General features: G+C 40.0%; 1 protein-coding gene across 1 annotated transcript in view; it reads right to left on the reverse strand.

The window, feature by feature from the left end:
• The window catches only part of DCBLD1 (discoidin, CUB and LCCL domain containing 1), a 68,610-nt gene that overhangs the window by 10,059 nt on the left and 31,889 nt on the right, over positions 1–26,662 (reverse strand). Inside the window, 7 exon segments of the mRNA XM_063441270.1 lie at positions 831–955; positions 1,100–1,306; positions 5,628–5,668; positions 7,520–7,653; positions 20,945–21,017; positions 21,559–21,610; positions 22,262–22,399. Of these exon segments, the coding sequence (XP_063297340.1) occupies positions 831–955; positions 1,100–1,306; positions 5,628–5,668; positions 7,520–7,653; positions 20,945–21,017; positions 21,559–21,610; positions 22,262–22,399 (770 nt within the window).

Here is a 26,662-nt window from a genome sequence, read left to right on the forward strand (position 1 = left end):
AATGTATTGCTAAATCTGCAAGTTCTCTTTTGCTTAGGAGCTGGTGTGTGCACACTCACAATGCACTGGTTGTTACCCTGCAATACTATCTGGGATTGTGATCAGGGGATTGTGGTTGCGCATGTAGCCCACTCACAGTATTAACTGTAACAACTTATATTTCTATACTTTTGACATACGACTAAATACATAAAACCTCATAGAAGGAAGTATATAGCAAAAACAATGTACATAACAGATTTATCTCGTTTTCACGTGTTTTAGGTGATGGTGAGCAAACAAGCAATGTAGTCACAGGGTTATCAACTTAAATCCCACACAAAACAAATATTTAAACATTAGCAGTTATTATAGTTACGGTTTGCTAGTTAATACAGGTAAGCAGATCTTTTTAGAGATTTTAAAAAGGTGGTTGTTTTCTGGAGATTTATTTCATAGTTTCAAGGCTTGATATTAGAAGCCATTGCTGTTTTGTGAATATGGATGCATATTTACAACATTTTGGATCGTACAGGTCACTTGTTCGAGGTCTTATTTTACAGACCATTAGCACATAAAAGAGAGAAGTACTGATTAAGGAAGAAATCGCAAACGGAGGGATAGGGTTGACATTTAAAGGGACACTAAGCACTGAAGCAAATGTAACTTAATGACTGTGTATAGATCATGCCCCTGCAGTCTCACTGCTCAATTCTCTGTTACTTGAGAGTTACATAACTTTGTTTATGCAGCCCTAGACAAACCTCCCCTTAGAGTATCTCTAAGAAATATAAGCTTCACAATGTGAAAAGTGTGATTTGTACACTGAGAAAAACAATAGTGATTATAACCTTTTCTTCATTGGTGATAGCTCCCTTATATGTTCTCCACTTAGGTCCATCCCTCCGAAAGCTAATAGTATAGGATTTTACATAGTAGTTGAAACTTGGTACAGTGGATCCGGTCATCACTATACCTAAAAAAACAAAAAACAAAAACTATAAAATACAAATAACCCTTTATTTTACGAATTAGAGAATCCTTCTTCAATTAAAAAAAAAATCAATACATAATAAATATATCAAATTATCACTAAGCCAGAATAAATCTACAGTCTTACCAGATATTTTTCTTTTCTCTCCAAAATCTATTTCTAACCATTCCTGCTCAGACTGGTGATTGGATGCCCACGATACTCCAGGAGTGTTTAGCTGTGCTTTCTCTGGTGACCAGTCGATGACCTCCCCAGAATTACTGGTCCACTTCCACCAGGATGTGGCTGAGAATCTATCTGCTCCGAACCTACCAGTCAGTGAGGCTCTGCAATCTAAGACGCATAATCATGAGTTGTTAACAGTGGATAATAAAAACTTTCCTGCTGTATGTTTTTCAAAAATCCCTCTACAATCTTAGCTTCTTGATGAGACATCATCTTTTAAGGTGTTTTAATTCATGAGCTGCGGGCAAAATACACTATGGCATGTGACTTTCAATATATACATACACACACACACACACACACACACACACACACACACACACACATATATATATATATATATATATATATATATATACATATACACACACACACACACACGCTTATATTTATTACCCTGAAGGCAGACTCACAGCTTGGAATCCTGTTAACTTTTTTCATTGCCTAGACAAGCTACATATTTAAAGATCATGTTCACTCAGACCCACAGTAACGGATTTTTGGAATCCTTTCAATGTTCTACTACAATAAAGCTACACAAACTGTGCAATGCTAATTGCTAAAATGTTATATAACAAATTAAGACCGTTTACAAATGTAATCACATTCAGAGAACATTGCCCCATGCAAAAATTGTCATGTCGGTTTAGATGGGGATTCTTTTCACTCCCTATCACAAAAATATTTGTGCATGTCTGACAGCTGTGTTCACAGACGTAACTGAAAATCTATTGTAAACTTAAATGTTATGCTCAACATTCATCAACACTTTCTAAAACACCATTTAGGTAGTGCATAGAAAGATGCATGGGTCCAAGTGCTTACACTGGCCATCTGGCTAAGAAATGTTGAATGGTAAGGTCTACACAAGGTCAGCCATAATTAAAGGAACACTATAGTCACCTAAATTACTTTAGCTAAATAAAGCAGTTTTAGTGTATAGATAATTCCCCTGCAATTTCACTGCTCAATTCACTGTAATTTAGGAGTTAAATCACTTTGTTTCTGTTTATGCAGCCCTAGCCACACCTCCCCTGGCTATGATTGACCGAGCCTGCATGAAAAAAAACTGATTTCACTTTCAAACAGATGTAATTTACCTTAAATAATTGTATCTCAATCTCTAAATTGAACTTTATTCAAACACAGGAGGCTCTTGCAGGGTCTAGCAAGCTATTAACATAGCAGGGGATAAGAAAACCTTAATTAAACAGAACTTGCAATAAAGAAAGCCTAAATAGGGCTCTCTTTACAGGAAGTGTTTATGGAAGGCTGTGCAAGTCACATGCAGGGGCATGTTCTATACACCAAAACTGCTTCATTAAGCTAAAGTTGTTCAGGTGACTATAGTGTCCCTTTAAGGTAATTCAATGTAGTTGTGTCCCTCTTGCATCAACATTACATGGTAACTTACACTGGAGAGCTCAACAACCTGATAATGTATTCATAAACTACAAACGGACATGCAAAATGAATGTGTGTGCAATGCTTCAGTTTGGTTTGCTAAACAATAGGATTTACAAACATACCGAGGAGTTATTGAGTATATGCCATTTGCTATTGCAGGTTAGTCCAAGACATATGCTAGATTTGCTTAGGTGTGCCAGGATGCATGTAAAACTAGTATTGTAACAATGCTGTTGCAGTTTGATACAATCCTTTATTTCTGATATTGAAAGTTCAAGACTGAGAGTCGGTTTTATCATATATATCTCACGCATAGACCATCACTGAAAGCTGAAGTCTTGTGAGAGCAAATCTGAGAACTAATTACCGGTATATTAGCTAATGTAACAAAATATACACAGAGTCCTAGTGTATAGTTAAGAGAATCATAACACACTTTAAACGCCTGTGTGGTATCCTCTTTACCTACACCAAATTTAGAAACTATACATACATACAAATAGGCGGAGTTGGTAGTTTCTTATGTAAATGGTTTGAATAATACTAGAATACATAACAGTTTAAACTGGAAAGACAAAAAGGGATAACCAAATCCTAGTGTAATATTGCCAAGTATGAAAATAAAAGTATAGGAAACCTGTGATCTTGTACTCACAAGGATGGAGCCAGTATCCTTTAGGCTCAATATGTAGGCATGTGGGAATATTTGTGGGGATCTCATTTTATTTATTGGTTGTTAAAATATTTCTTGCACTTAACTTGGCGTCCAGTGGATCTGTGAGGTGGACCAGAGGACCTGAAACCTACAGGTGCACAAGAAGGGAGTGAGATCCCCACAAATATTCCCACAGGCCTATATATTGATCCTAAAGGATACTGGCTCCATCCTTGTGAGTACAAGATCACAGATTTCCTATACTTATATTTTCATACTTGGCAATATTACACTAGGATTTGGTTATCCCTTTTTGTCTTTTCAGTTTAAAATGCTACGTATTCCAGTATTATTCAAACCATTTACATAAGAACCTACACACTCTATGCCTATTTGTATGTATGTATAATTATATTAGTTCCCTAAAAAAACAAATATGTAGGTATATATGTAAATATACATTTCTTGAACCAGTAACATACGTTTATAGTAACCATCAACATGTTTGATACGGAATAATAAGCCACTCGTGTGCAGAATTTGTAAGTTTGTAACCAAAAACATATTTAATGCAACACGGCATTCAATGACCACAGAACAAAATTTTCCCATTTAAATACAATCAAGTAGTTTTAAGAATCCATATACCGGTATATACGGTAAATTAAATTTCAGAGTTAAATTTCCAGTTAATAGCAGTCAAACCATAAAAGTTACTTGTCACTGCAAGCCTGGAAGGTTCATGGCATACTCATGGGGGTGAATTTCTACTCACCAGAGAAGATATTTTAACTTGCCATTGGCTAGTAGAAATTGCGAACCCCACATTTTATTTATTAGGCATCTTGAGGTTTTCAAGGTATATATTTGTTTCCCTGCTTCATTTATTTAAAGCGAGTGTGACCCATAAGATGAAATGCATGCCTAGTTGTTTTTGCACTACAATTCCCATGTTGAAACTGGGCTCCAGAAACATCTGTTGTCCCCCAGTTGGCCATTACTGAGAACCCAAGGTCACCTTGTATATTTTTCTTAAAGCAGCCTTTTTCTTTTTTGAAAGAATTGTGGAAACCTTAAAAACTAGCATGTTATAAATCACATCTCGTAGAAGCCACTTAACTCACACAGGGGGCAGTCATTTACCGTATTTTTCGCTCCATAAGACGCACCTCACCATAAGACGCACCTAGTTTTTAGAGGAAGAAACCCAGAAAAAAAATATTCTGAACAAACTGTCCCATAGTGTTTCTTACTATGGGACAGTTTGTACAGAATATTTTTTTTCTCCCCTGTCCCATAGTGTCCCCCCCTCCCCATAGACTTCACCCCCCCCCTCCCCATAGACTTCACCCCCCCCCTCCCCATAGACTTCACCCCCCCCCCCTCCCCATAGACTTCACCCCCCCCCCCTCCCCATAGACTTCACCCCCCCCCTCCCCATAGACTTCACCCCCCCCTCCCCATAGACTTCACCCCCCCCTCCCCATAGACTTCACCCCCCCCCTCCCCATAGACTTCACCCCCCCCTCCCCATAGACTTCACCCCCCCCCTCCCCATAGACTTCACCCCCCCCTCCCCATAGACTTCACCCCCCCCCTCCCCATAGACTTCACCCCCCCCTCCCCATAGACTTCACCCCCCCCCTCCCCATAGACTTCACCCCCCCCCTCCCCATAGACTTCACCCCCCCCCTCCCCATAGACTTCACCCCCCCCCTCCCCATAGACTTCACCCCCCCCCTCCCCATAGACTTCACCACCCCCCCTCCCCATAGACTTCACCACCCCCCCTCCCCATAGACTTCACCCCCCCCCCTCCTCCCCATATTCTTCTCTCCCATACTGTCCCCCTCCCCTTGTCCCATAATTACTTACCTGTCTTGTAGCGTTGGCCGGCAGCACAGGGGGCACCGCGGTAGTGGAACTTGAATTTCATGTTCCGGTTTCCGGCGGGACTGAAAGGAAGTGCGCACTCAGCTTGTGCACACTTCCTTTCAGTCCCGCCGGAAACCGGAACATGAAATTCAAGTTCCACTACCGCGGTGCGCCCTGTGCTGCCGGCCAACGCTGCAAGACAGGTAAGTAAAGCTTCATATTCGCTCCATAAGACGCACAGACATTTCCCCTCACTTTTGAGGGGAAAAAAAGTGCGTCTTATGGAGCGAAAAATACGGTATTTCACATTTGTCATGAACACAGTAAGCTCACTGGGAGACATGTATTACATTAACACTATGCTTGGGGAACAGGAGTATTGAGTACAAAAGGACAGGTTTAAGCACAGAACACACATTTTACAATATAATAATAGATTATATTGTTATATATATATATATATAACATTTATTTATAAGATTTGCCCCTTACCTAGATTGTTAAACACAATCCTCCGGTCTGAAAGTGAGCCACTGCAGGGAAAATTCAAAGTGAAATTATTAAGATTGAGCCTGGACAATGCATTTTTTCATGTGACAGTTAAGCTAATTATCTGAGAGGTACAATGTATTACACCTTCTTCTGTAGCAACTAAAAGTGACACGCCTGCCCTTAGTTATTTGGCCTCAAGGACAAGCCAATGTAATGCACCTAAACAGATTTTTATATTTGTTTTGCCTGCGGCTTAATATGCAGACCACACTTCAACTGATGAGAGAGTGAATTAAATGGACAAACAATATAATTTTCATAAAGTAAATGCAAACAAAAAAATACATTGGAAATCCATTTTGATTTAACATTACACATATTTTGATTGTCCCTCCTGGCTAGGTCATGAGTTACTGAATATACATTTAACATCCCAAATTTACTAACAGAGGACAACCTCGAAGATGTTCTTCAAGCTACTCAAGTCTTTAATTTAGTTTATAAGTACATGGCCTAACCAACAGTGATATTTGAAACTGCTCTAAATAAAAATATCTTGTTTATATAAATAAAACATTCATAATGATTAGCTACATATATTGGGTACATCCCTGGATTACACAAGTAAAAATAAATCAACTAAAAGTTTAGTATAATATGAAATAGCTAATGCATAGAGCAGGTACAATATGTTGGGAAATGCGTCCAATAAGGTGACCCTGTATATGTTGTATAGCAGAGGTTAGAGATAGTGAAGCATTAAGCAGACTGTAAATGCCATATGATTTCTTGCTGGCTGCATATCATAATATAGCATCTCAAATCATTATATTTTTTTGGAACGGTTTTGGCATTTCATATGGAAGAAATGGCCATCTAAAAGTAGCACCGATAACAAATGTAACTGAAACAAAAAGATGGCTATGAAGCCCCTTTTAGCAAGTTGTCTTAACACAATATACTATCTATACATGTGTAGATAAACTGTAATGGAATGTTGACAGTCTGTCACAGTGAAGAGGAGAGAATGTGTTTGAACAAGTCGAGAATGTTCACTGTCTGTCATATATTGCACAACAGCAGTGGTATCAAACAAGCCAACTCAAATTATATACTTGTGCATTAATTCCATAAGATCATATATAGAAAACACATCACATGAAACTGTATTAAGAGAAATAGAACGTCATAAAGGGCTTTGAAGACATCATAAGCTACAAGATTGAAGGTCAAGGGGTTGAAGTCACCAGAACCCATCATTTATCCATAATACTTGGTTTAATATTGCAGGACTCATGTTTTTTTTAACCCCTTCAGGACCAATGACCATAGCCATGCATGAAGTAAAGAAACTATATTTATCAAAAAACATGTTTAGATGCAGTTTATCTTCACAGTGTGTTACCTGGTGCTAAGAAAAATGGCATTTATATTCAGCTTTCCCTTACTTCTTATCTGTAGCGGAAGGATTTTCACTACAAACTACCCATTATACCTGTATGAAAGATGAAAATTACTGTGCCCACATGTTCCTGTAAATCACTACCAACAGAGCAGCAGACAGTCACTGAACATATCAAGGTCAGCGCAGCATGGATAGCAAGATTCATTCAGAACATTCTCCAGATTGCAAACCATTATACGATGAAGGATTACATGTAATATCCATGATATATTGAAAATTAGAACAGATCACCGCTACACATTAATGACTTCTGAATCACCAAACGTTAACTAAAATATTAAAACTCAACCATTAAAATTTAACTATCTGCACTCATTTTACATTTCCAAAGTTTCAAACTCAAAACGCTAATAAAATGTCAGAATGCTCCTAAATGACTTTCTTTGGATTTCCACGTGTCATGTGGGACGAAGGAGGTAAAACATACTCTTTAGACAGGATTCCGTTCGCCAGCACCCCTCGGTATCGACTTAAGCTCTTGAGCCGAGACACGTGAATCTGGCCCCCAAGTTCATCTGCAATTACACCAGCATGGATGGCAGATTTGCACAGCAACGAAGTCTATATCAGAGGGAAATAAAGAAACCCACATAATTTGTCAGATGTATAAATGTCTGTAATATTAACATAGATGGGTGCTAAATAAAGTCTCCGATGTCTTAAAATAAACTCACTTCATTAGTAGTAACTGGCAGATGTTACAGAGTTACATGTGGTGTTAGTAAGCTATTAGCACACAAATATACACAACCAGGATATATATATTTTTCTTTCTTACAAAATCCCTTAATGATTCACAAATCCATCAACGTCCGATTTTATATATGGTTCATTCACTATTATCAACAGCAAATATTCAGTATAAATGCTCAAAACATATACTAGTGGAGATACACGATATCAGACTGTTATGAATCTGTTCAATACAAATTTATATAAACCATGCTGTCTTGTCACTTGTGACAGCCAGTATAAGGAACTTACACACCTCATCATTCAGATTTGGATGCGGACATTTTCTTTTCAGACGCAGAGAATTTCTTTAAGGCCTTAATTTAATAAGCTTCCAAAACGATTCAATACTGTTATGACAAATTTCCAAATTATTTATCTACAGAAGTTATTATTAAAGTCGAAGGGAGTTTTTGTAGGTAAATATTTTCTAGCAATATTGATTCATTTGGAAAGCTTATTAACCCCTTAAGGACACATGGCATGTGTGACATGTCATGATTCCCTTTTATTCCAGAAGTTTGGTCCATAAAGGGTTAAACAGAGACCATACATAGAAATACTAAAACTCAATTCCTGGAAGTGATCAATCCAAATTTAAGAAGAAAAAAAAACAAAAAAAAAAAAACTTGACTGACCCATGGAAAGTTTAATATCTTAAAGAAAATCACATAGCCTGGGGCGCACAGATACCATTACAGGTCATAATTTTTTAAAAAAAGTTCAAAGACTAATAATTTGTCAAACACAAAAAGTAGATGCCCCATGGCATGTAAAAAAAAAAAAACAACATGCCCCTGCTGGACCACATACACTCCCAGCTCCCTAGCCACTACAAGTCTCCCCCATTGTAAGAAGTCAAAGTAGCAGTGCATGGCTCAGCCTAAGAGACCGAACGGAAATTCCATCATAGGAATAGTTCCATAGTTCTCAGTCACTGGCAGTGGAGGATGGGCACATGCCTGGCAGACCTCAAAGAGCTGTAGTGGTTATGGTTCTTGGAGTGTTCTTTTAAGAATCAATTTGAAAAAAATCCATGTCTGATAATACTGTATATAAAAGGGAAAACTCTGAATATGCAGCACACAACAGCTGAATTGTCAGTACAATTTCATAATTAAAGCAAAGAAATAAAAGAAAATGTATACAATCCAAAAGAACCTCTAGCCGGCAAACAGTGCATAGAGCTCCAGGGCTGCAGTATGTAAACAATGATACCATTCCACCCAGTACACCCACATCCCTCCACTGGTACAGAGCAGCTCTTATTATGGTTATATACAGCACTTTACAAAAAGCTGCACTATGCAAATACAGAGATATGGAATACAAAGGCAGATTTGAGCTGGAGAGTTTTAACTTGAATGTTTGAGATTTACACTATATCACAAAACACAGTGTAATCTGTATACCAGGCTGTTTATTCATTCATCTCAAAATTCTAGAAGTGGTCGACGGGGGAGGGGGTTAATTGATACACCAGATCATGCCAGCACGGTGCATATCTGGTACTTCAATTCCAATCACTACCAGAGCCTGTCTACCTACTGTATGTCCACAGAATTTATAGTCACTATGTTAGTCTCTGAGAATATTAAGTGGATGCAAACTCCAAATAACTTAAAGGAACACTATAGTCTATGATATTCCCGACACTGTCGTGCTGAAATGGCTGTTTAGGTGGCAAAACCCCTCAGATGGGAGTGAAAAGGTTTTTCACTTACCTTTTCTCCACCGCCGCACCAGTCTTGCCTCACCTGGCCCAGCCTTTATGGCTGAAATCATTAATCTTCATGCTCTCAGCCAATCCAACATTTTCCCATAAAAAAGCATTTGGCTGCTATTGCACATGTGGGGCAAAATGCCACCCTGTGCCAATCAGCATCTCATCATAGAAATGTATTAAATCAATGAATCTCTATGGGGGATGTTCAGCGTCTCCACGCTGAACGCCAGTGGGGACTAAGAAGCATTAGTGGCTGTGTGAGTGACTAAGTGACTGCAGGGACATGCAAAAGACACGAGAACCACTACATTAAGCTGTAGTGGTTCTGGTGACTATAGTGTCACAAATTTCACACAATTTAATAAACCATTGATTAGTATAGATTGTCATATTACATATCATGGAAAAAAAAAAGATAAATGTATAGTAAATATTTAGCAAATGACATCACAATCCAATCAGTCGTGGCACAGCCCAAACATATATTGCATTTAAGATGGAGGAGAAAGAAACATTGGGGGGAGATTTATCAGAGGGTTCTGTTTAATTTAGTGATATAAAGTGCAAAAACTGGGGCAATCACCACGCAATCTAGTGAAACAAGCAGGCACATTCCATTGGTAGCCCCCTTTCTATTTTTTGGACCACTTTTTATAACAGAGCTCTTTGATAAATCTCACCCAAGGTTTCTATTCCTCTGTATTATCAAGATTAATAAAATAAATGATTAACAGGAAACCAAAATGGATTTCTACATTTAATTTTATGACCACACACACAGATATGTTACATATAAATTAATATAATATTGCATTTTCTAGGAAGTGACAGTTCCCTTTAATTCAATTACTTCCTCAGTGAAATTCAGTTTCTATATGTAACAATTCATTGCAGTAATGGAGCCAATTAAGGAATCCAGTCAACCTACCCACCCAACCTTGTGCTTTGTTCCCACAGATCCAAACAATAACACTGAAACCAATATTTTCGGAAGTGGTATGGACAGCCAATGACTAACCATGTGTTATTAGAGCATATGCAAAAAAAAAAAGAAAGTTAAGAAATGAGAAGAAACAGTACTATGTATAGGTCTTGCTGATTAGTGGAATCAAGACAGACCTGCTAGACCTGAAACGAATGCAGGATCTCTGCCCGAGGCATATTGCTAATTTATGACAAGACGTGACAGGAATTCTGTGTGAAAGTCTGACTACATACTGAATATGTAGATAGATATATGTATTATTTAATTATTTATATAGCACCATCAGATTCCGTAGCGCTGTACAATGGGTGGACTAACAGACATGTAATTGTAACCGGACAACTGGATGTACAGGAACAGAGAGATGGAGGGCCCTGCTCAATGAGCTTACATTCTAGAAGGAGTGGGGTATAGGGACACAAAGGGTAAAAGAAGGGGTACGAAGTAGGTTGTTAGAAAATAATTCACTGAGGGCTAAGTAGGCAATTTTTGACAGTTGCAGGAGAGGGGGTGGGGGATTAAAAACCTGCTAACAGTTTAATTGATATGCTTTCTTGAAGAAGTTTTCAATGATTTTTTGAATGAGTGGAGACTGGGTGAGAGTCTTACGGAGGAGGGAAGGGAGTTCCACAGAAAAGGTGCAGCCCTGGAGACATCTTGGAGGCGAGCATTAGAGGTGGGAGTACGGACAGAGGATATACATAGGTCTATGGCAGAGCGTATATATAACAATTGATATTGATTTTTTGGGGGCCAATACTGATAATCTGTGACCTTTCAGGTCAATAACCAATAACTAGTACGGATATTATTCTCCCCTCCCTGCCTTTTACCTGTGGCCAGGTAGGTGGGCATTACACTCCCTGGTGGTCATTAATCCCCAATACCGATATTGCTGAAAATGGGTACTATCGTCCGATCCCTAATATATATAATTTATTTATTTAAAAACACATATATACCCATTCATTTGCACTCATTATTTAAGTAAACATTCACACAGTTTATGCCTTTCTGGCTTGTCATGAATACAGCATGAGGCAGATATGTTGAGTAAGGAGCATTGGCGGATCCAGGGGGGGGGCAACGGGGCAATTGCCCCCCCCGAGATTCTTCCCTGCCGGCTAGTGCAGGGCTGGCATTGCCCAAGCGCCAGACCTGCAATGTGCCTGCGGACCGGGGAGGGAGATCAGTGATCTCCCTCCCCGGTCCGCAGGCACATTACTGACAGCCGACCGGAAGGGGAGGGAGAGAGGACCCGGGAGCTGTTACCAGCAGCTCCTCCGGGTCCTCCTCTCGCGAGATTTGGAGCGTTGCCGCGGTTACCACGGCAACGCTCCAAATCTCGCGAGAGTGAACTCTAGCCCTGGAGCGCGGGCTAGAGTTCACTGGAACCACTGGACCACCAGGGATTCCCCACTGGGACCACCAGGGATCCATAAATATCCCCCCTCCTCCTCAATAAAGGTAAGAAGGGAGGGGGGGCATAAATATATTTTATTAAATACATTTTTTTTTTTTTTTTATGAAAAAGCCTCCCTTCCCTCCTCCCCTTCCCCCCATACACACACTGACCCCATACACACACTACACACACTGACCCCATACACACACTACACACACTGACCCCATACACACACTACACACACTGACCCCATACACACACTACACACACTGACCCCATACACACACTACACACACTGACCCCATACACACACTACACACACTGACCCCATACACACACTACACACACTGACCCCATACACACACTACACACACTGACCCCATACACACACTGACCCCATACACACACTGACCCCATACACACACTGACCCCATACACACACTGACCCCATACACACACTGACCCCATACACACACTGACCCCATACACACACTGACCCCATACACACACTGACCCCATACACACACTGACCCCATACACACACTGACCCCATACACACACTACACACACTGACCCCATACACACACTACACACACTGACCCCATACACACACTACACACACTGACCCCATACACACACTACACACACTGACCCCATACACACACTACACACACTGACCCCATACACACACTGACCCCATACACACACTGACCCCATACACACACTGACCCCATACACACACTGACCCCATACACACACTGACCCCATACACACACTGACCCCATACACACACTGACCCCATACACACACTGACCCCATACACACACTGACCCCATACACACACTGACCCCATACACACACTGACCCCATACACACACTACACACACTGACCCCATACACACACTACACACACTGACCCCATACACACACTACACACACTGACCCCATACACACACTACACACACTGACCCCATACACACACTACACACACTGACCCCATACACACACTGACCCCACACACACAAACACTGCCCCACACACACAAACACTGCCCCATACACACAAACACTGCCCCCGTACACACAAACACTGCCCCCGTACACACAAACACTGCCCCCGTACACACAAACACTGCCCCCGTACACACAAACACTGCCCCCGTACACACAAACACTGCCCCCGTACACACAAACACTGCCCCCGTACACACAAACACTGCCCCCGTACACACAAACACTGCCCCCGTACACACAAACACTGCCCCCGTACACACAAACACTGCCCCCGTACACACAAACACTGCCCCCGTACACACAAACACTGCCCCCGTACACACAAACACTGCCCCCGTACACACAAACACTGCCCCCGTACACACAAACACTGCCCCCATACACACAAACACTGCCCCCATACACACAAACACTGCCCCCATACACACAAACACTGCCCCCATACACACAAACACTGCCCCCATACACACACTGTCCCCATATACACACTGCCCCCACATACAAACACTGCCCCCATACAAACACTGCCCCCCATACACACACTGCCCCCCACACACACACTGCCCACAAACACACACTGCCCACAAACACACACTGCCCACAAACACTGTCCCCATACAACACTGTCCCACAAACACTGTCCCCATACACACTGCCCCATACACATACTGCCCCGCACACACTGCACACCTATACACACACAGTGCCCTACACACACTGCTGCCCCCCATACACACATTGCCCCAAACACATACACACAGTGCCCCCCATACACACACTGCCCCACACAGACATACAGTGCCCCCATACACACACTGCCCCCTAACACACACACTGCCACCCTTACACACTCACTTCACCGCTCACACACACTGCACCTTTCACACACACTTCACCCCTAACACACACCACTTCTCCTATGCCCTATATCCCAGCAGACCCCAGGTAAGTTGTCAAACTGTTCTTAAACGGTATGACTACTTACTCTGGGGTGGGATCCTGGCACTACTGGCACCATAACTACTACACTGAGCTGTAGTGGTTATTGTGCTAGGATTATTTTTTTTAAATAATCTACAAGTGCCCCTCCCGAGATCAGGCTCTGGATCCGCCACTGGTAAGGAGTATGCATTTTAGTGGGTGTATGAGAAGGTGCGTGTATACATTGGGTTAGTAAGTATCGGCAAACGTTCCTTACGTGAAATATTGCAGTTCTCATGATGTCATTGATTTGGGGAGGGCTGTAATATTACTGATGACTCATTAATGCTGATATAGTAGAGTAACAGTTGTAACAATAAAACCTTTTTTATAGTGCTTGTTGTTAGCTCTTAGTGAAAAAAAATGAAAGAAATTCACTTCACACATCAATAATGGCATTTTGCATTTAATCTGTACACAGCCCGTACATAAGTCATCTATTAAAGATCACCATTTAATAATAGTGCTGGGTAAGGTCTTATAACTCACTCATTTCAACATCATTGGGTGTGAGGGCACATTTTAGATAAAAAAGAAGTTAGATGGAATAAGCACTCATGTGCAGTTTACAACTATCAAAAGTTCATTTGTGGCCTTGAAACATCCAAATAAATACGGTATGTTTTCGTTTTGACTGATGCAGCCTTAAAAATAGTTTCTTACATTCCTTTACTACAATTGAGCCCTACTGTTCAGGTCAAACTTGTTTGTTAGAATTATTTGTCTTGGTTATCTATTGTACAGCGCTGTGGAATATGCTGGCGCTATATAATTGAAAGCTTATTTGAACAGGGTTCTCTTCAACCTATTGTTCCTGTAAGTTCTCTTGTAATTGTCCTATTTATAGTTACACCCCCCCCCCCCCCCATAATATTGTAAAGTGCAACGGGATTTGTTGGCGCTATATAAATGGCAATAATAATAATAATATACATAATTATAAATGACCTATTTTATTATCCTCATTTTAGGTTTTTAGTGACACATTGGACAATGAGATATACTGGGGCAGGTTTATCAAAGTGGATTAGCAGTTCTTTGTCAGTTTGGCTGTTGGGCACAATTTGTGACTTTTTTTCTGCTGCTTCCTAAGTGCCCTGATAGTTTAGAATGCACGCCATATTTGCAGTGAATCTATTATTGATCTTTCATCGTTATTTCTTACAGAAAAGCGTTCGGGTCACTTTTTTTCTGCACCTCTAAATTGGGCCTTTCTGAAATTGATACTTCTGTGAGAAACATCAGAATTCAGGTAGAGAAATTACAGTTTTTAAGCCACTTTTAGAACAATTTAGTAAATAGAGTGAATAGAAAAGATTAGACACCAAAATAAAAGACACTTTTCACAACACTTTTATAAATATCCTTTAGTGCAGGCATAGGCAACCTTCAGCACTCCAGATATTTTGGACTACACCTCCCAGAAACAGCATGTGTACACACTGCCTCATCAGTACACTCCTGCACTTTCTTAACCCCTAAAACTTAATATTTACCCGTCCTACTCCTGTTTTAGATATTCCAAATTTAAAAAAAATATCCAAATTGACTTTTTCCTAGTTAAGCAATGCGATGTCTTCTCCTCCTCCTTCTCCCTCAGTATCAAAATCTCTCCTTACATCCACTTTCCTCATCCTCCCAACAATCTTTACATTTCCCCTTCTCTCATCATATGCCTTGCACTCATTTTTCTGCTCCCACTCTCCTACCCACAATCGATCTCATCCTAGACCTCATGCACATAAAATCCACTCACACCTCCTGTCACTATCCCTCCTCCTACTTCTAGCAGCTGGTGATGTCTCTCCCAAAGCAGGGCCCTTCAACACACTAAGACAACCAGAAACCACACACACACACCTCATCAAAATATACTGCCCTTTACCCTAATTTGCCAACATTCAGTGTGCACTCTGGAATGCCTGCTCTGTCTGCAGCAATCTGAAATCAACAGCCATACACAACCTTTTCACCTCAAACTCACTCTCAGAGACCTGGCTTTCCCCCTCTGATAGTGCTACTCTTGCCTCTTTATGTTTTGGTGGGCTACAATTCTCCCATACTCAACTGTACCCAACAACTGTAAAGGAAGTGGTGTAGGCATCATTCTCTCCCCTCAATGTACCTTTCAACCAATCTCCCCTGCACTATCCTTTACTTCCTTTGACGTACACACTGCCCGCCTATTTAAACCCACTACTTTAGGAATTGCCATCATCTACCGCCCCCTGGTCATCCTAAGCTATTTATTGAGCATTTTTCTTCCTGGCTACCTCACTCCTTTAGCACTCCTTCCCTTATACTTGGGGATTTCAATATCCCAAACAACAACCCCAACTGCATTGATGCCTCTCATCTGCTCTCTGTAACCTCCTCCTTTGGCCTCACGCAATGGTCTAATTCGGCAACCCATACAGCAGGAAACAATCTTGATCTCGCCTTCACCAACCTCTGAACCGCCTCTAATCTCTCCAATATTCCTTTTCCTCTATCTGACCACCATCTGCTGACTTTTGACATCAGCACACCCATGACCCAACTGACACCACCCTCTGCACATCAATATCACAGAAAAGTCCAATGTCTTTACCTCGAGAACCACTCCACAACTTCTCCAAACTCTCCTTTTACCCGTCTCAAACCTCACCTGCCCTAACTCTGCAATCTCCTTCTACAAGTCCACCCTCTCCTCTCAACCAGACATCATGGCACCTCCTACATTTAAATACAGCAAGCGGCCCCAACAACAACCTTGGCACACCAAGCTGACTCGATACCTCCAAATATGCTTCAGAACTGCTGAACGCTGCTGGACAAAGTCTCACTCTGCATCGGACTTTCTCCACTATAAAATTATGCCGTGCTCTTACAGCTTGGCTCATTCCTCTGCCCAAGTAAATTACTTATACATTACAATACCCTCATAACCACACTCTCCCGCGAACCCAAATTACTATTCCACACTTTTAACTCTCTTCTCTGCCCTGTTGCTCCTCCTCCTCCTCCTACCAACTTAACCACCACAAATTTTGCAACTCACTTCACTGACAAGATCTCTACAATCAGGGAAAAGATCTCTCTCCTTCCCCTTACAATACTTCCCCCAACCTCACTCCCTCTGCTGTTCTATGCTCAATCGCACCAACTACAGCGGAAGAGGTTTCTGACCTGCTCCGGTTCCCCTCCCACCCCCACCTGCTCCCTTGATCCTATTCCCTTGCATTTCATCCATACTCTGTCTCCTTCTCTTGCTTTGCCTCTCACTAAAATGCTCAATCTCTCCCTCTCCTCTGGCATATTTCCATTACCCTTCAAACATGCAACTGTAACCCTGATTCTAAAAAGGCCAAGCCTTGACCCTAACTCCCCATCCACCTACCGCCCTATCTCGCTACTGCCTTTTGCGTCCAAGATTCTTGAAAGACTTGTGTATGTGAGATTGACAAACTTCCTCGAATCCAATTCTCTGCTCGACCCACTTGAGTCTGGTTTCCGCGCTCAGCACTCTGTGGAAATGACTCTGACCAAAGTTTCAAACGATCTACGCGCTGCAAAATATTATGGTCACTACTCTATCCTAATTCTCCTTTCCGCTGCTTTTGATACGGTTGATCATCAACAGCTTCTTCTCATCCTCCGTAATCTCGGTCTACGAGATCTTGCTCTCTGCTTGTGCTCCTCCTACCTCATCCAACTTGCTTACCTTTCCTTTCTCTGGCTCTGTGTCTTCCTCACAACCTCTCTCTGTTGGTGTCCCCCAAGGTTCAGTCCTTGGTCCCCTACTGTTCTCAATCTACACTGGCTCCCTTGGTAATCTCATCAGCGTTTTTGGCTTCCAATATTACTTCTATGCAGATGACACACAAATCTATCTGTCCTCCCCTGATCTCTCTCGCCCCTCTTGACTAGTGTCTCTGACTGCCTTCTAACTTGGTGGCTGCTCACTTCCTTAACCCCTTAGTGACCAGACCGTTTTTACATTTTCTTACCGTTAAGTACCAGGGCTGTTTTTACATTTCTGCAGTGTTTGTGTTTAGCTGTAATGTTCCTCTGACTCATTTACTGTACCCACACATAATATATACTGCTTGTCTCGCCATCACTTTTTCAGGCAGGTCCCTCAAATTGCAATCAATAAAATTACTTAATGATGTAAAAATATTACATAAATATTCACGTAGAATTTAAATATATATACATATTTATAGGCTACGTGTATATTTAGAAAAATTATTTATGTAAATCGATATTTTTATATACACACACATATATATATATATAGATACATTTTTTTAATTATTTAAAAAAAATTTTTTTTAATTTTTAGTTATTATATATACACATATACACACACCTGTGTAATTTTACTCTGTGTATTTTCATATTAATATATGTATATATTAATAAAAAAAAAATACACTTAGTATGATGTTTTAAATATATAAATAATACTTATATTATTTTTTTATTTAATAAAAAAAAATATTTATTTCTTATTTTACAGATGCAGGGAGACTGTCAGTTTAGGCAGCACTATGGACACTTTTGCAGAGTGGGGAATGTCTGGGCTGTCAAGCAGTCCCCCAGACCGGCAGGGGAACGCCGGCGATCGGGTAAGTATTAGGAATACCGCGAACGTATTAGGTACGTCCGCGGTCCTTAAGGACCGTTTTTGTCGGACGTACCTAATACGTCAGCGGTCCTTAAGGAGTTAAACTCAACTTGTCCAAAACAGAACTTCTGGTCTTTCCTCCCTCAAGTGTTGCTAGTCCTGTTTCGGTCTCCCTCCACGTTAATGGTGCTACCATCAGCTCCACCACGCAGGCCTAGGTGTTCTCTTTGACTCAGACTTCTCCTTCACCCTTCATGTCCAGTTTATCGCCAAATCCTGGCGCTTTCATCTCAAAAACACTGCGCGCATCTGCCCCTACTTAAAGACAGATGCGTCTAACATGCTGGTCCATGCCACTGTCATCTCTCACCTTGACTACTGTAATCCGTTTCTCAGTGGTCTTACTTGCTCCCAACTTGCCCCATTGCAGTCTATAATGAATGCGGCGGCATGGCTCATCTTCCTGTCCGCCCGCACCTCACACCTGTCAGTCCCTGCATTGGCTTCACATAAGATATAGGGCTCAATATAAAATTCTGGTTCTTGCCTTTAAATCTCTACATAATGCTAGTTCCACTGATCTATTCTCCCTAATAAACAAGTATGTCCCGTCTAGGCCCCTAAGCTCGACCATAGACCTGCGTCTATCCTCTGTTCGTACCCCCACCTCTGATGCTCGTATCCAAGACTTCTCTAGGGCTGCACAGTTCCTGTGGAACTCCCGTCCCTTTTCCGTTATACGCTAACCCAGTCACCACTTCTTAAAACAAATTATTAAAAACTCACTTTTTAACAAAAGCATATCAATTAATCTGTTAATGGCTCCAAAAACCCCACACTAAGTCTTCATTGAAAACTATTTTACAAATCTACTTCCCTAATATTTCCCTTACCTATTGTGTCACTTTACCCCACTCCCTCTAGCATGTAAGCTCATTCAGCAGGGCCCTCAGCACCTCTATTTCTGTGCGTCAAACTTGTATGGTTACAATTACATGTTTGTTAGTCCACGCAATGTAAAGAGCTACAGAATTTGTTGGCGCAATATAAATATTATAATAATAATAAGAGCATTATAGGGGATGTAGTCCACAACATCTGGAGTGCCAAAGGTTGCCTATCCCTTCTCTAGTGTGTCTAGAAAGATAGTTTGTAAAATCAAACTAAAACATGACACAGCAATTATCCCAATATATAAAGATTTAAAAAAAAAAAAAAAGAAAGAAAGAAAGAAAAAGTTGGACAAACCAATAAAGATCTTTCAGGGTTGAAATAATCAGGTTGCAAGAAGACGCCTTGTGCCATCAAAGACATTTGCAATTATAGGATGATGTATTTTCAAATAGAGGTGGGGCAAACATTCACATCAGAGCACATAAAAACCTAACAACTGCTTTGAACTTGCACACACACACACACACACACACACACACCTTTTTCTGCAAAGTCAGTGAATACGTGTGTGGATATTTTTGTTGTCTGGTAATGAGAAGACATACACTAGCATTTTACTAGATTTCTAAATGACCAAAAATCTAATAGCACGGCTTCATTGCAAAATAAAAGTTTAACGTAAATGATAAACTAATGTAAGCTTCTGGAATGGAGAATAGTTTGCCAGACTTACATGCCAACAGCAATTAAGTCAATGCTGAGCAGGGGAGGATTGCCATTGTTTGGCCCAGAGGACAAGTACTCCCAGTGAAGAAACATTATGGACTAAAAAAATGATTATGGACTAAAAAAATGAATTTTAGTAAATTGAACACCAAATTGCAAAATGTAGACCCAAACAGCAGATAGTGGTAAAAATCTCCAATTCATATAGCTCTTCTATTTTAGCGCTATATTTTCAATCCAGTGTTTAGTGAAAAACAACCTCTGTTAAAGGGGTTGTAAAATATATGACACAATAAATCAAAAAGGCAAAACAGTTTATTCAGTGCACATCAGGCTTTAAATTCACCATGATTCACCAATGACTGAATCAAGCTGATTTGAAACCCTCTGGATTCGCATAACATTGGCTAATCTATACTAGGTTGTTACTGGGGCAGCAGTCCAGACACCATGCGTAGTTGCGCATACACGCTCCAACATACTTACATACGCAGTGACATACACTAACATGGCTTTACTGACAAATATACAAAAATATGTTATTTCAGCCACTCTCCTGCGTGCTCAAAGTTTAGACCCAGGAAAGTTGGTGTCACAGGGGCATAATGCAGATTGGGCAATGCTTAGTGCACTCTTCCCCCCTTTAATGGGAGGAAGTGACTGGGACGGTTCAGGAGTTACTGGTCATGTAATAAGAATGCCAATACTTTGCCCAAAATAAGAAAATGGAATATATTTAAGACTTTGAATAAAATTGTACATAGCTTAGTTTACTCACATCTCTGTAGCCATCAACCACATCTCCAGCTATGTCTCCTGCTACATCTCTGCAGCCCGCTGGACAGTACTGGCTGAAAATACAAAAATAATATTCATATAGCATCAATAGAGGAAATGAGTAGAATTACAAAAACAATCGACTAGACCTATCGAAGAGAATACTATAATTTGTGTTGTCACCTGGACAGGTTATCCCAGGGCAAATAATGGTCACTTGACCTCTCCCCATTGGCGAGTAAAGGTTTAGCCCTTCAAAATACATTTTAATTTACCTGTGCCTGCATACGAAATATAGCCAATGGGTATGACACTATTTGAAGGCTTTAGGACCAGAACTCTGGCAATAGAGCAAAAACAATAGCAGCCTCAAAGAGCTCTATTTCTTCTACTAGAGATAAGAGGAAAGTTCCCTTGTGGATTGCTGTGACAGGAGTGACAACACTACATAGCTGTAAGTAGCTGCTCTCACACTAAACAGAGGATCAAACCCCACCCTCTGAAAACAGGGCAGTGACATAGTGAGAAATATGGACATGATCAGTCGTTTTGTAACAAAATAAAATACAAAACATATAGCATAGTTATTAGCAACAAAAGACAATATAGGTGTACCTGTACTCTTCGACTTCATAATGGTTTCCACGGGTCAAGCAGGTAATGCGATCTATAAAAAATTGGAACAAAGTCAAATTGCTTCATATTTATTTTGTCATGCCAATAAATAGCCTTACTTAGATTGCAACAAGGGGGAGGTGTAGTCCAAAAGCAGTGGTCAGGTTTCTCATTAGGTAATGTTCAGAGGTGCATAAAATGGCATTTAAATGCAAAGTCTGTGGAAAATCTTTTTAATTAACCGATTTTCTTGAGGGCAAAATTCAGTATATATAGCAACTTACTGAAACGTTATTTAAACTTTTCATTAAGACTAAATGTTTGGTTCTGTCTTATGCAGAATATCAATACTACATACTGAGATTTTCATACACTGTCCCAAAGCATGGAGACTTCCTGTATGTTCCTCCAAAACATGGCAATCTGGCCACATTGACTTGCTGTGACTGACATACATCAAGCCTACAGAACTGCATAATACAATATGACATTTTATGACGGTGATGGCTTACATTAGAACACCAGATGTCGATGAAGTACATTTGTTATGAAGCATCATGGGAAGTAGTATAGTTCACAAACACCTTGCAAAGGTCAGTCACACCTGACTAATGGTAAATAATGGAGTATAGGGAAGAAAGGGCATCAAAGCATGAATCAAGTCCCTGGTAACACACAGACGTTTAATTAGGAAACATTGTACCTGGGTGATCACTGCTGGCATAGTTTATCAAAAATCCTCGACCGGATACATGAAGGCCACTCTCAAAACGAATGGTAGCAACATTGCCATCTAAGAAACCTTCCCAATGTGTAATACTCGTATCTCCACCGAAAGTCACTGTAAAAAATATAAAGGTGATGTTGGTTGTTAAGACGTGCACTATATTATCTGTTAAACATACACACAGATATTGTTTACGTGAATTTCAGTTTAACAAAATGTCCTAAATAATTACACACTACCAAGATGATGCTCTTAAATATATTTGTTATTTGAACACCAAAGAACAGTGGGACATTTTTTTTCCAATCTAAAAAGATGAGTACTTTTTGAAAATTGATTATAATCTTAGCCAGGATCCAGCAGTCGGCTATAAATATGGAACACAAGCAGGAGGATTATGGGAGTTTGTATTTACAACTAGGTGGACAGCATTTGTAATCTTAAACTTTTCTTCTGGTTGTTACAAAATGAAAATTCCCATAAATTCGGAAGCAGCAGAACAATCTTGCAAAAACAATCCTTACTGCTGCCCCCTCAAAAAAAAAACTAAATGAAAACACGTGGGTGACTGGTAGTAACCTCCGGAATTAAATTCAATCAAGAAAGTATTGAAAACAAAAGTTTCATTATAATTATCAAGACTTATTTATATACTCTTTAGGAGGGCTTGAGCATTTGTAAGGAGAGCTTGATTGTTTTTTTTTTATCCTTTCTCATGTAAATAGGCTGACATATGTCCTTTATGTGCTTTACTTTGTTGTGTCTTCCAAATTATTTACTGAGAGGGAGCAGTAAAGATCTTCACCTAACCTTAGTTCCCAACATTTTAAATGGACAAAGATGGACAGTTTAACTATAGGGATCTAACCAGGGCATGTTCTGAGACATTTTAGGGGACTAATAATAATAATAATAATAATAATAATAATAATAATTTAGGTCACTAAAATGTAATAAAAAGCAAAAACACAGTATCTAATTTACACAAACTGATTTATTGTAGTTTAAAAAAAAAACAGAGCTCCGTGAAGCTCTGTTATTCACCAACTCCTAGAAAAGAGGGAGAGAGGGATTTGGGCCCAAAATAGAGACACTTGGGAAGTGTGTGTAACCATAGGATTGAAGATTGAAAAAAATAAAAAGATCCCGGTGTATTTAACGTGGGAAATGGCCTCCAGGATTTTTTTTTAACAATATATGCAGACTATGTAACATCTATTACTCATTTACAGAATCACTGGTTTCCCTTTAACCTCTGTGTGATCATCCCAGACTTTGAATCATCACTACACATATGGGATATGACGGATCTAAAGATATGCCACGGGACAGATGTCACAGTTCATTGTTTATATCTGCTGCTACAACATTCAGTAACACAGCAGTAAAGCTGTATGGCTGAATGTTTTACAGAGGGTGTAGACATGGCATAAACAGTGTCACTTGGAGAGGAGATCCCTGCCACTGAAATGTGTTTTACGATTAAGGCACTTCATTCAAGGATAGGGGTTGATGGTGCCTGCATATTTTTGTTTTAGTATGTAGATAGAATATTTAACGATATACAGTATAGTATGTAAAGTACGTAAATAGCAGACACATCGCCTCCTCATTTTTTTTCCCAAAATAAAAAGTATACTAAATTAAATACTCAATTAAAACTGGGCTTTGTCAGCAAACTGTGATAAATATCAGATATCTGAAAGCTTGGGGGAAAAAATAGCTTTTTTTTTCCAAATCCGCTAATTTGACTTCATATTGAGTGTGCACTGTAATTTATTGCCTAAATTGGTGTGAGGAAGAAAACAAAAAATATAAAAAAAATTTTAGTTTTACCCCACACTCACCATATTGTAATTAGGCCAACAATGTGAAATTCAATTGCCAATTACCAGTGAATTAATAATGTAAAACTAAATTTTTTTCTACATTAAATGAGTTATTAATCCATAATAACGAGTACTATAATATTTATAGGCTGCATAAACCAGGCTGCCTGAAATAAATCACTATGCAAACACTGCATTTAAGGAGTCTGTTTGCCACGTAACTGTTGGGAGGAGGGAGAGAAAAGGTTAGAGTCCTGAGAAAAATGTTCTGGTTTTCTTGTCGAGTCATGAATGCAGGCTGGTCACACATTATGTTCAGGGGTTTTATCCACTAAATAATGAACTGTGAATTCAAATTAGTATTGCAAATATAATGCAAAGTGTTGATTTTCAAAATATTCACAATTCCAGCTACAGTCAGGCTAATTTAGCCTAAAGTACTACATAATTTGGTTTTAAATTAAATTCAACGAACAAGCCCTTTAGTCTTCCTCTCTATAGCCATAGATTAGTCAGCTAAATTAGATGTAATTTTCATAATTTTAGTCCAATGAAATATGCAATTCTTAGCAGCGCTAACCTCAGAGTAGAAAATTCAATAAAGGGATGTATGAAATAGAAACATGGAATGGTCAGATAGAAGTTCCAACACGATATTAAAAATAATTACTAACAGTAATTTAAAAGGTGCCAACATAATGTGCAGAGATGTACAAAAGAGACGGAGCATGCAAATTGTGACAGATTGCAACACACTGAAACAGATGGCATGGAGCTTGAATGGAATAATTTCACTTCAATATGCAAATGTTAAATCTTACAGGGCAGCAAAGTCAACGAAAATGGTTAAAATGCAAAGCGACTTATATGTGTAATACAAGGGGCTGTAAATATTGTGATCGCCACATATGGTATCCCAGTCTTTAACAATGATAATAAAAAGAATACTTATTACCCATTGTACAGCGCTGCAGAATGTGTTGGCGTAATAGTAATAATTACTAAATTGCAGTCAGTGAGAAATATGATTGCTTTTCCTTTCTTTTTTTCTCACCTAGCAACACATATTAACCTTTCTGCCATTTTAGAAAATGTGTCTGCTGGTATTCATTTTAGTCTTGCAAATTATAATTTGCACCTAGGCAAGATGCTGTGCTCTAGTAATTAACTCTGTCATCACTTCAGTCTCGTCATAATCATGACAGCAGACTTTGGCATTGCAGATATTTCTGAACTGCATCTGCTGTAACACTGTAGGCACTATAACCACTTCATCGCTTTGAATTGGTTATAGTGCCTGGAGGCCCCTTGTGAAACCATATTCAAGCAGTTTAACACTGAATATGTGCCCTTGGATGCCCACAGCCCAGTCCCCACTGAAGGTATGGCTAAGGCAGAAATTACTTTCTCAGGCATTAGAAGGATATCATAGGCTGAAAGCAGTCAGCTGTCTCTTTCAACCAATCACGTCACCCACTGGTGCCCATGCTAAGGCTTCCACATTACACCAAGCAGCCAGCACGGAGTGGATTGGCTGTTGGGATTAAATAATGAAAACAATAGTTTATAACTGAACAGAAGGATGGTGCTATGGGTTTCCTGACACTATAATCACGTAAATGGGAAATAGTGATTACAGTGTCTAGAGTATCCCTTTAAAAGGCTGGCCGAACTGCAGGGAAATGTAGTTTATAAATATTTGCAATTCCAAAGTTAGCCACCACTGCCTTATAAAAAAAAAAAACAGGGTGTTTCAAAAAGATGGACCCAATTTGAAATCACTATATCTCTGCAACCACAAACTGCCCATAAATGGAACTCTTACTACTTGAAAGGGTGGGACAGAGGTTCAAGTGATTACCGCTAGATTCCTCTCACAGCGCATAAGCAGCCCATAGCCCACGGACATTCACAAGATAGCGACCCCGCAACACAAGGAGTTTTGCGTTCTGCAGTTCACCAAGACTGATTTTGATACTGACAATTTGAGGAAACAGGCGGTTTATGTAAGAGGAAGAGCTCAGGGTGACCACGCACTTCAGATGAAATTGTGAGAATAAATCAAGAGTTTTCAGAGTAGCCCACGCAAGTCCAAACGTTGTGCCAGTCGAGAAGTTGTGATCTCTCATACGACTGTCTGGCATGTGTTAAGGTGACATTTAATCGAGAGGACATACCGGTTGCAACTGGTGCAGACTCTTTGTGCAGGTGAAAAAGGAGAGCATATATAATTTAGTGATGCAATGTTACAGAACATGAAGAATGACAGCTAACTGGGTTTGATTTGTTGTGACAAAGCAACGTTTTATCTAAGCGGTTAACTATCACAGTGAGCGCATATGGCGATTATGGAGTCTACATGAAACTGTAGAGAACGTGCATAATTCCACAAAAGGGAACGTGTTTTGTGCAGTTTCTCGAAAAAAAGTTATAACGAAGTGACAAACCACGCCTTAAAGGTGTGATATAAATTAACAGCCCCCTTGTTGTCCTTTCTTTTTCAAAACACAGTTACGACAAATGTTCCTCGAAATGCTGCAGAACTGTC

This window comes from Pelobates fuscus, chromosome 2 (assembly GCF_036172605.1).
Source record: "Pelobates fuscus isolate aPelFus1 chromosome 2, aPelFus1.pri, whole genome shotgun sequence".
Taxonomy (NCBI): domain Eukaryota; kingdom Metazoa; phylum Chordata; class Amphibia; order Anura; family Pelobatidae; genus Pelobates; species Pelobates fuscus.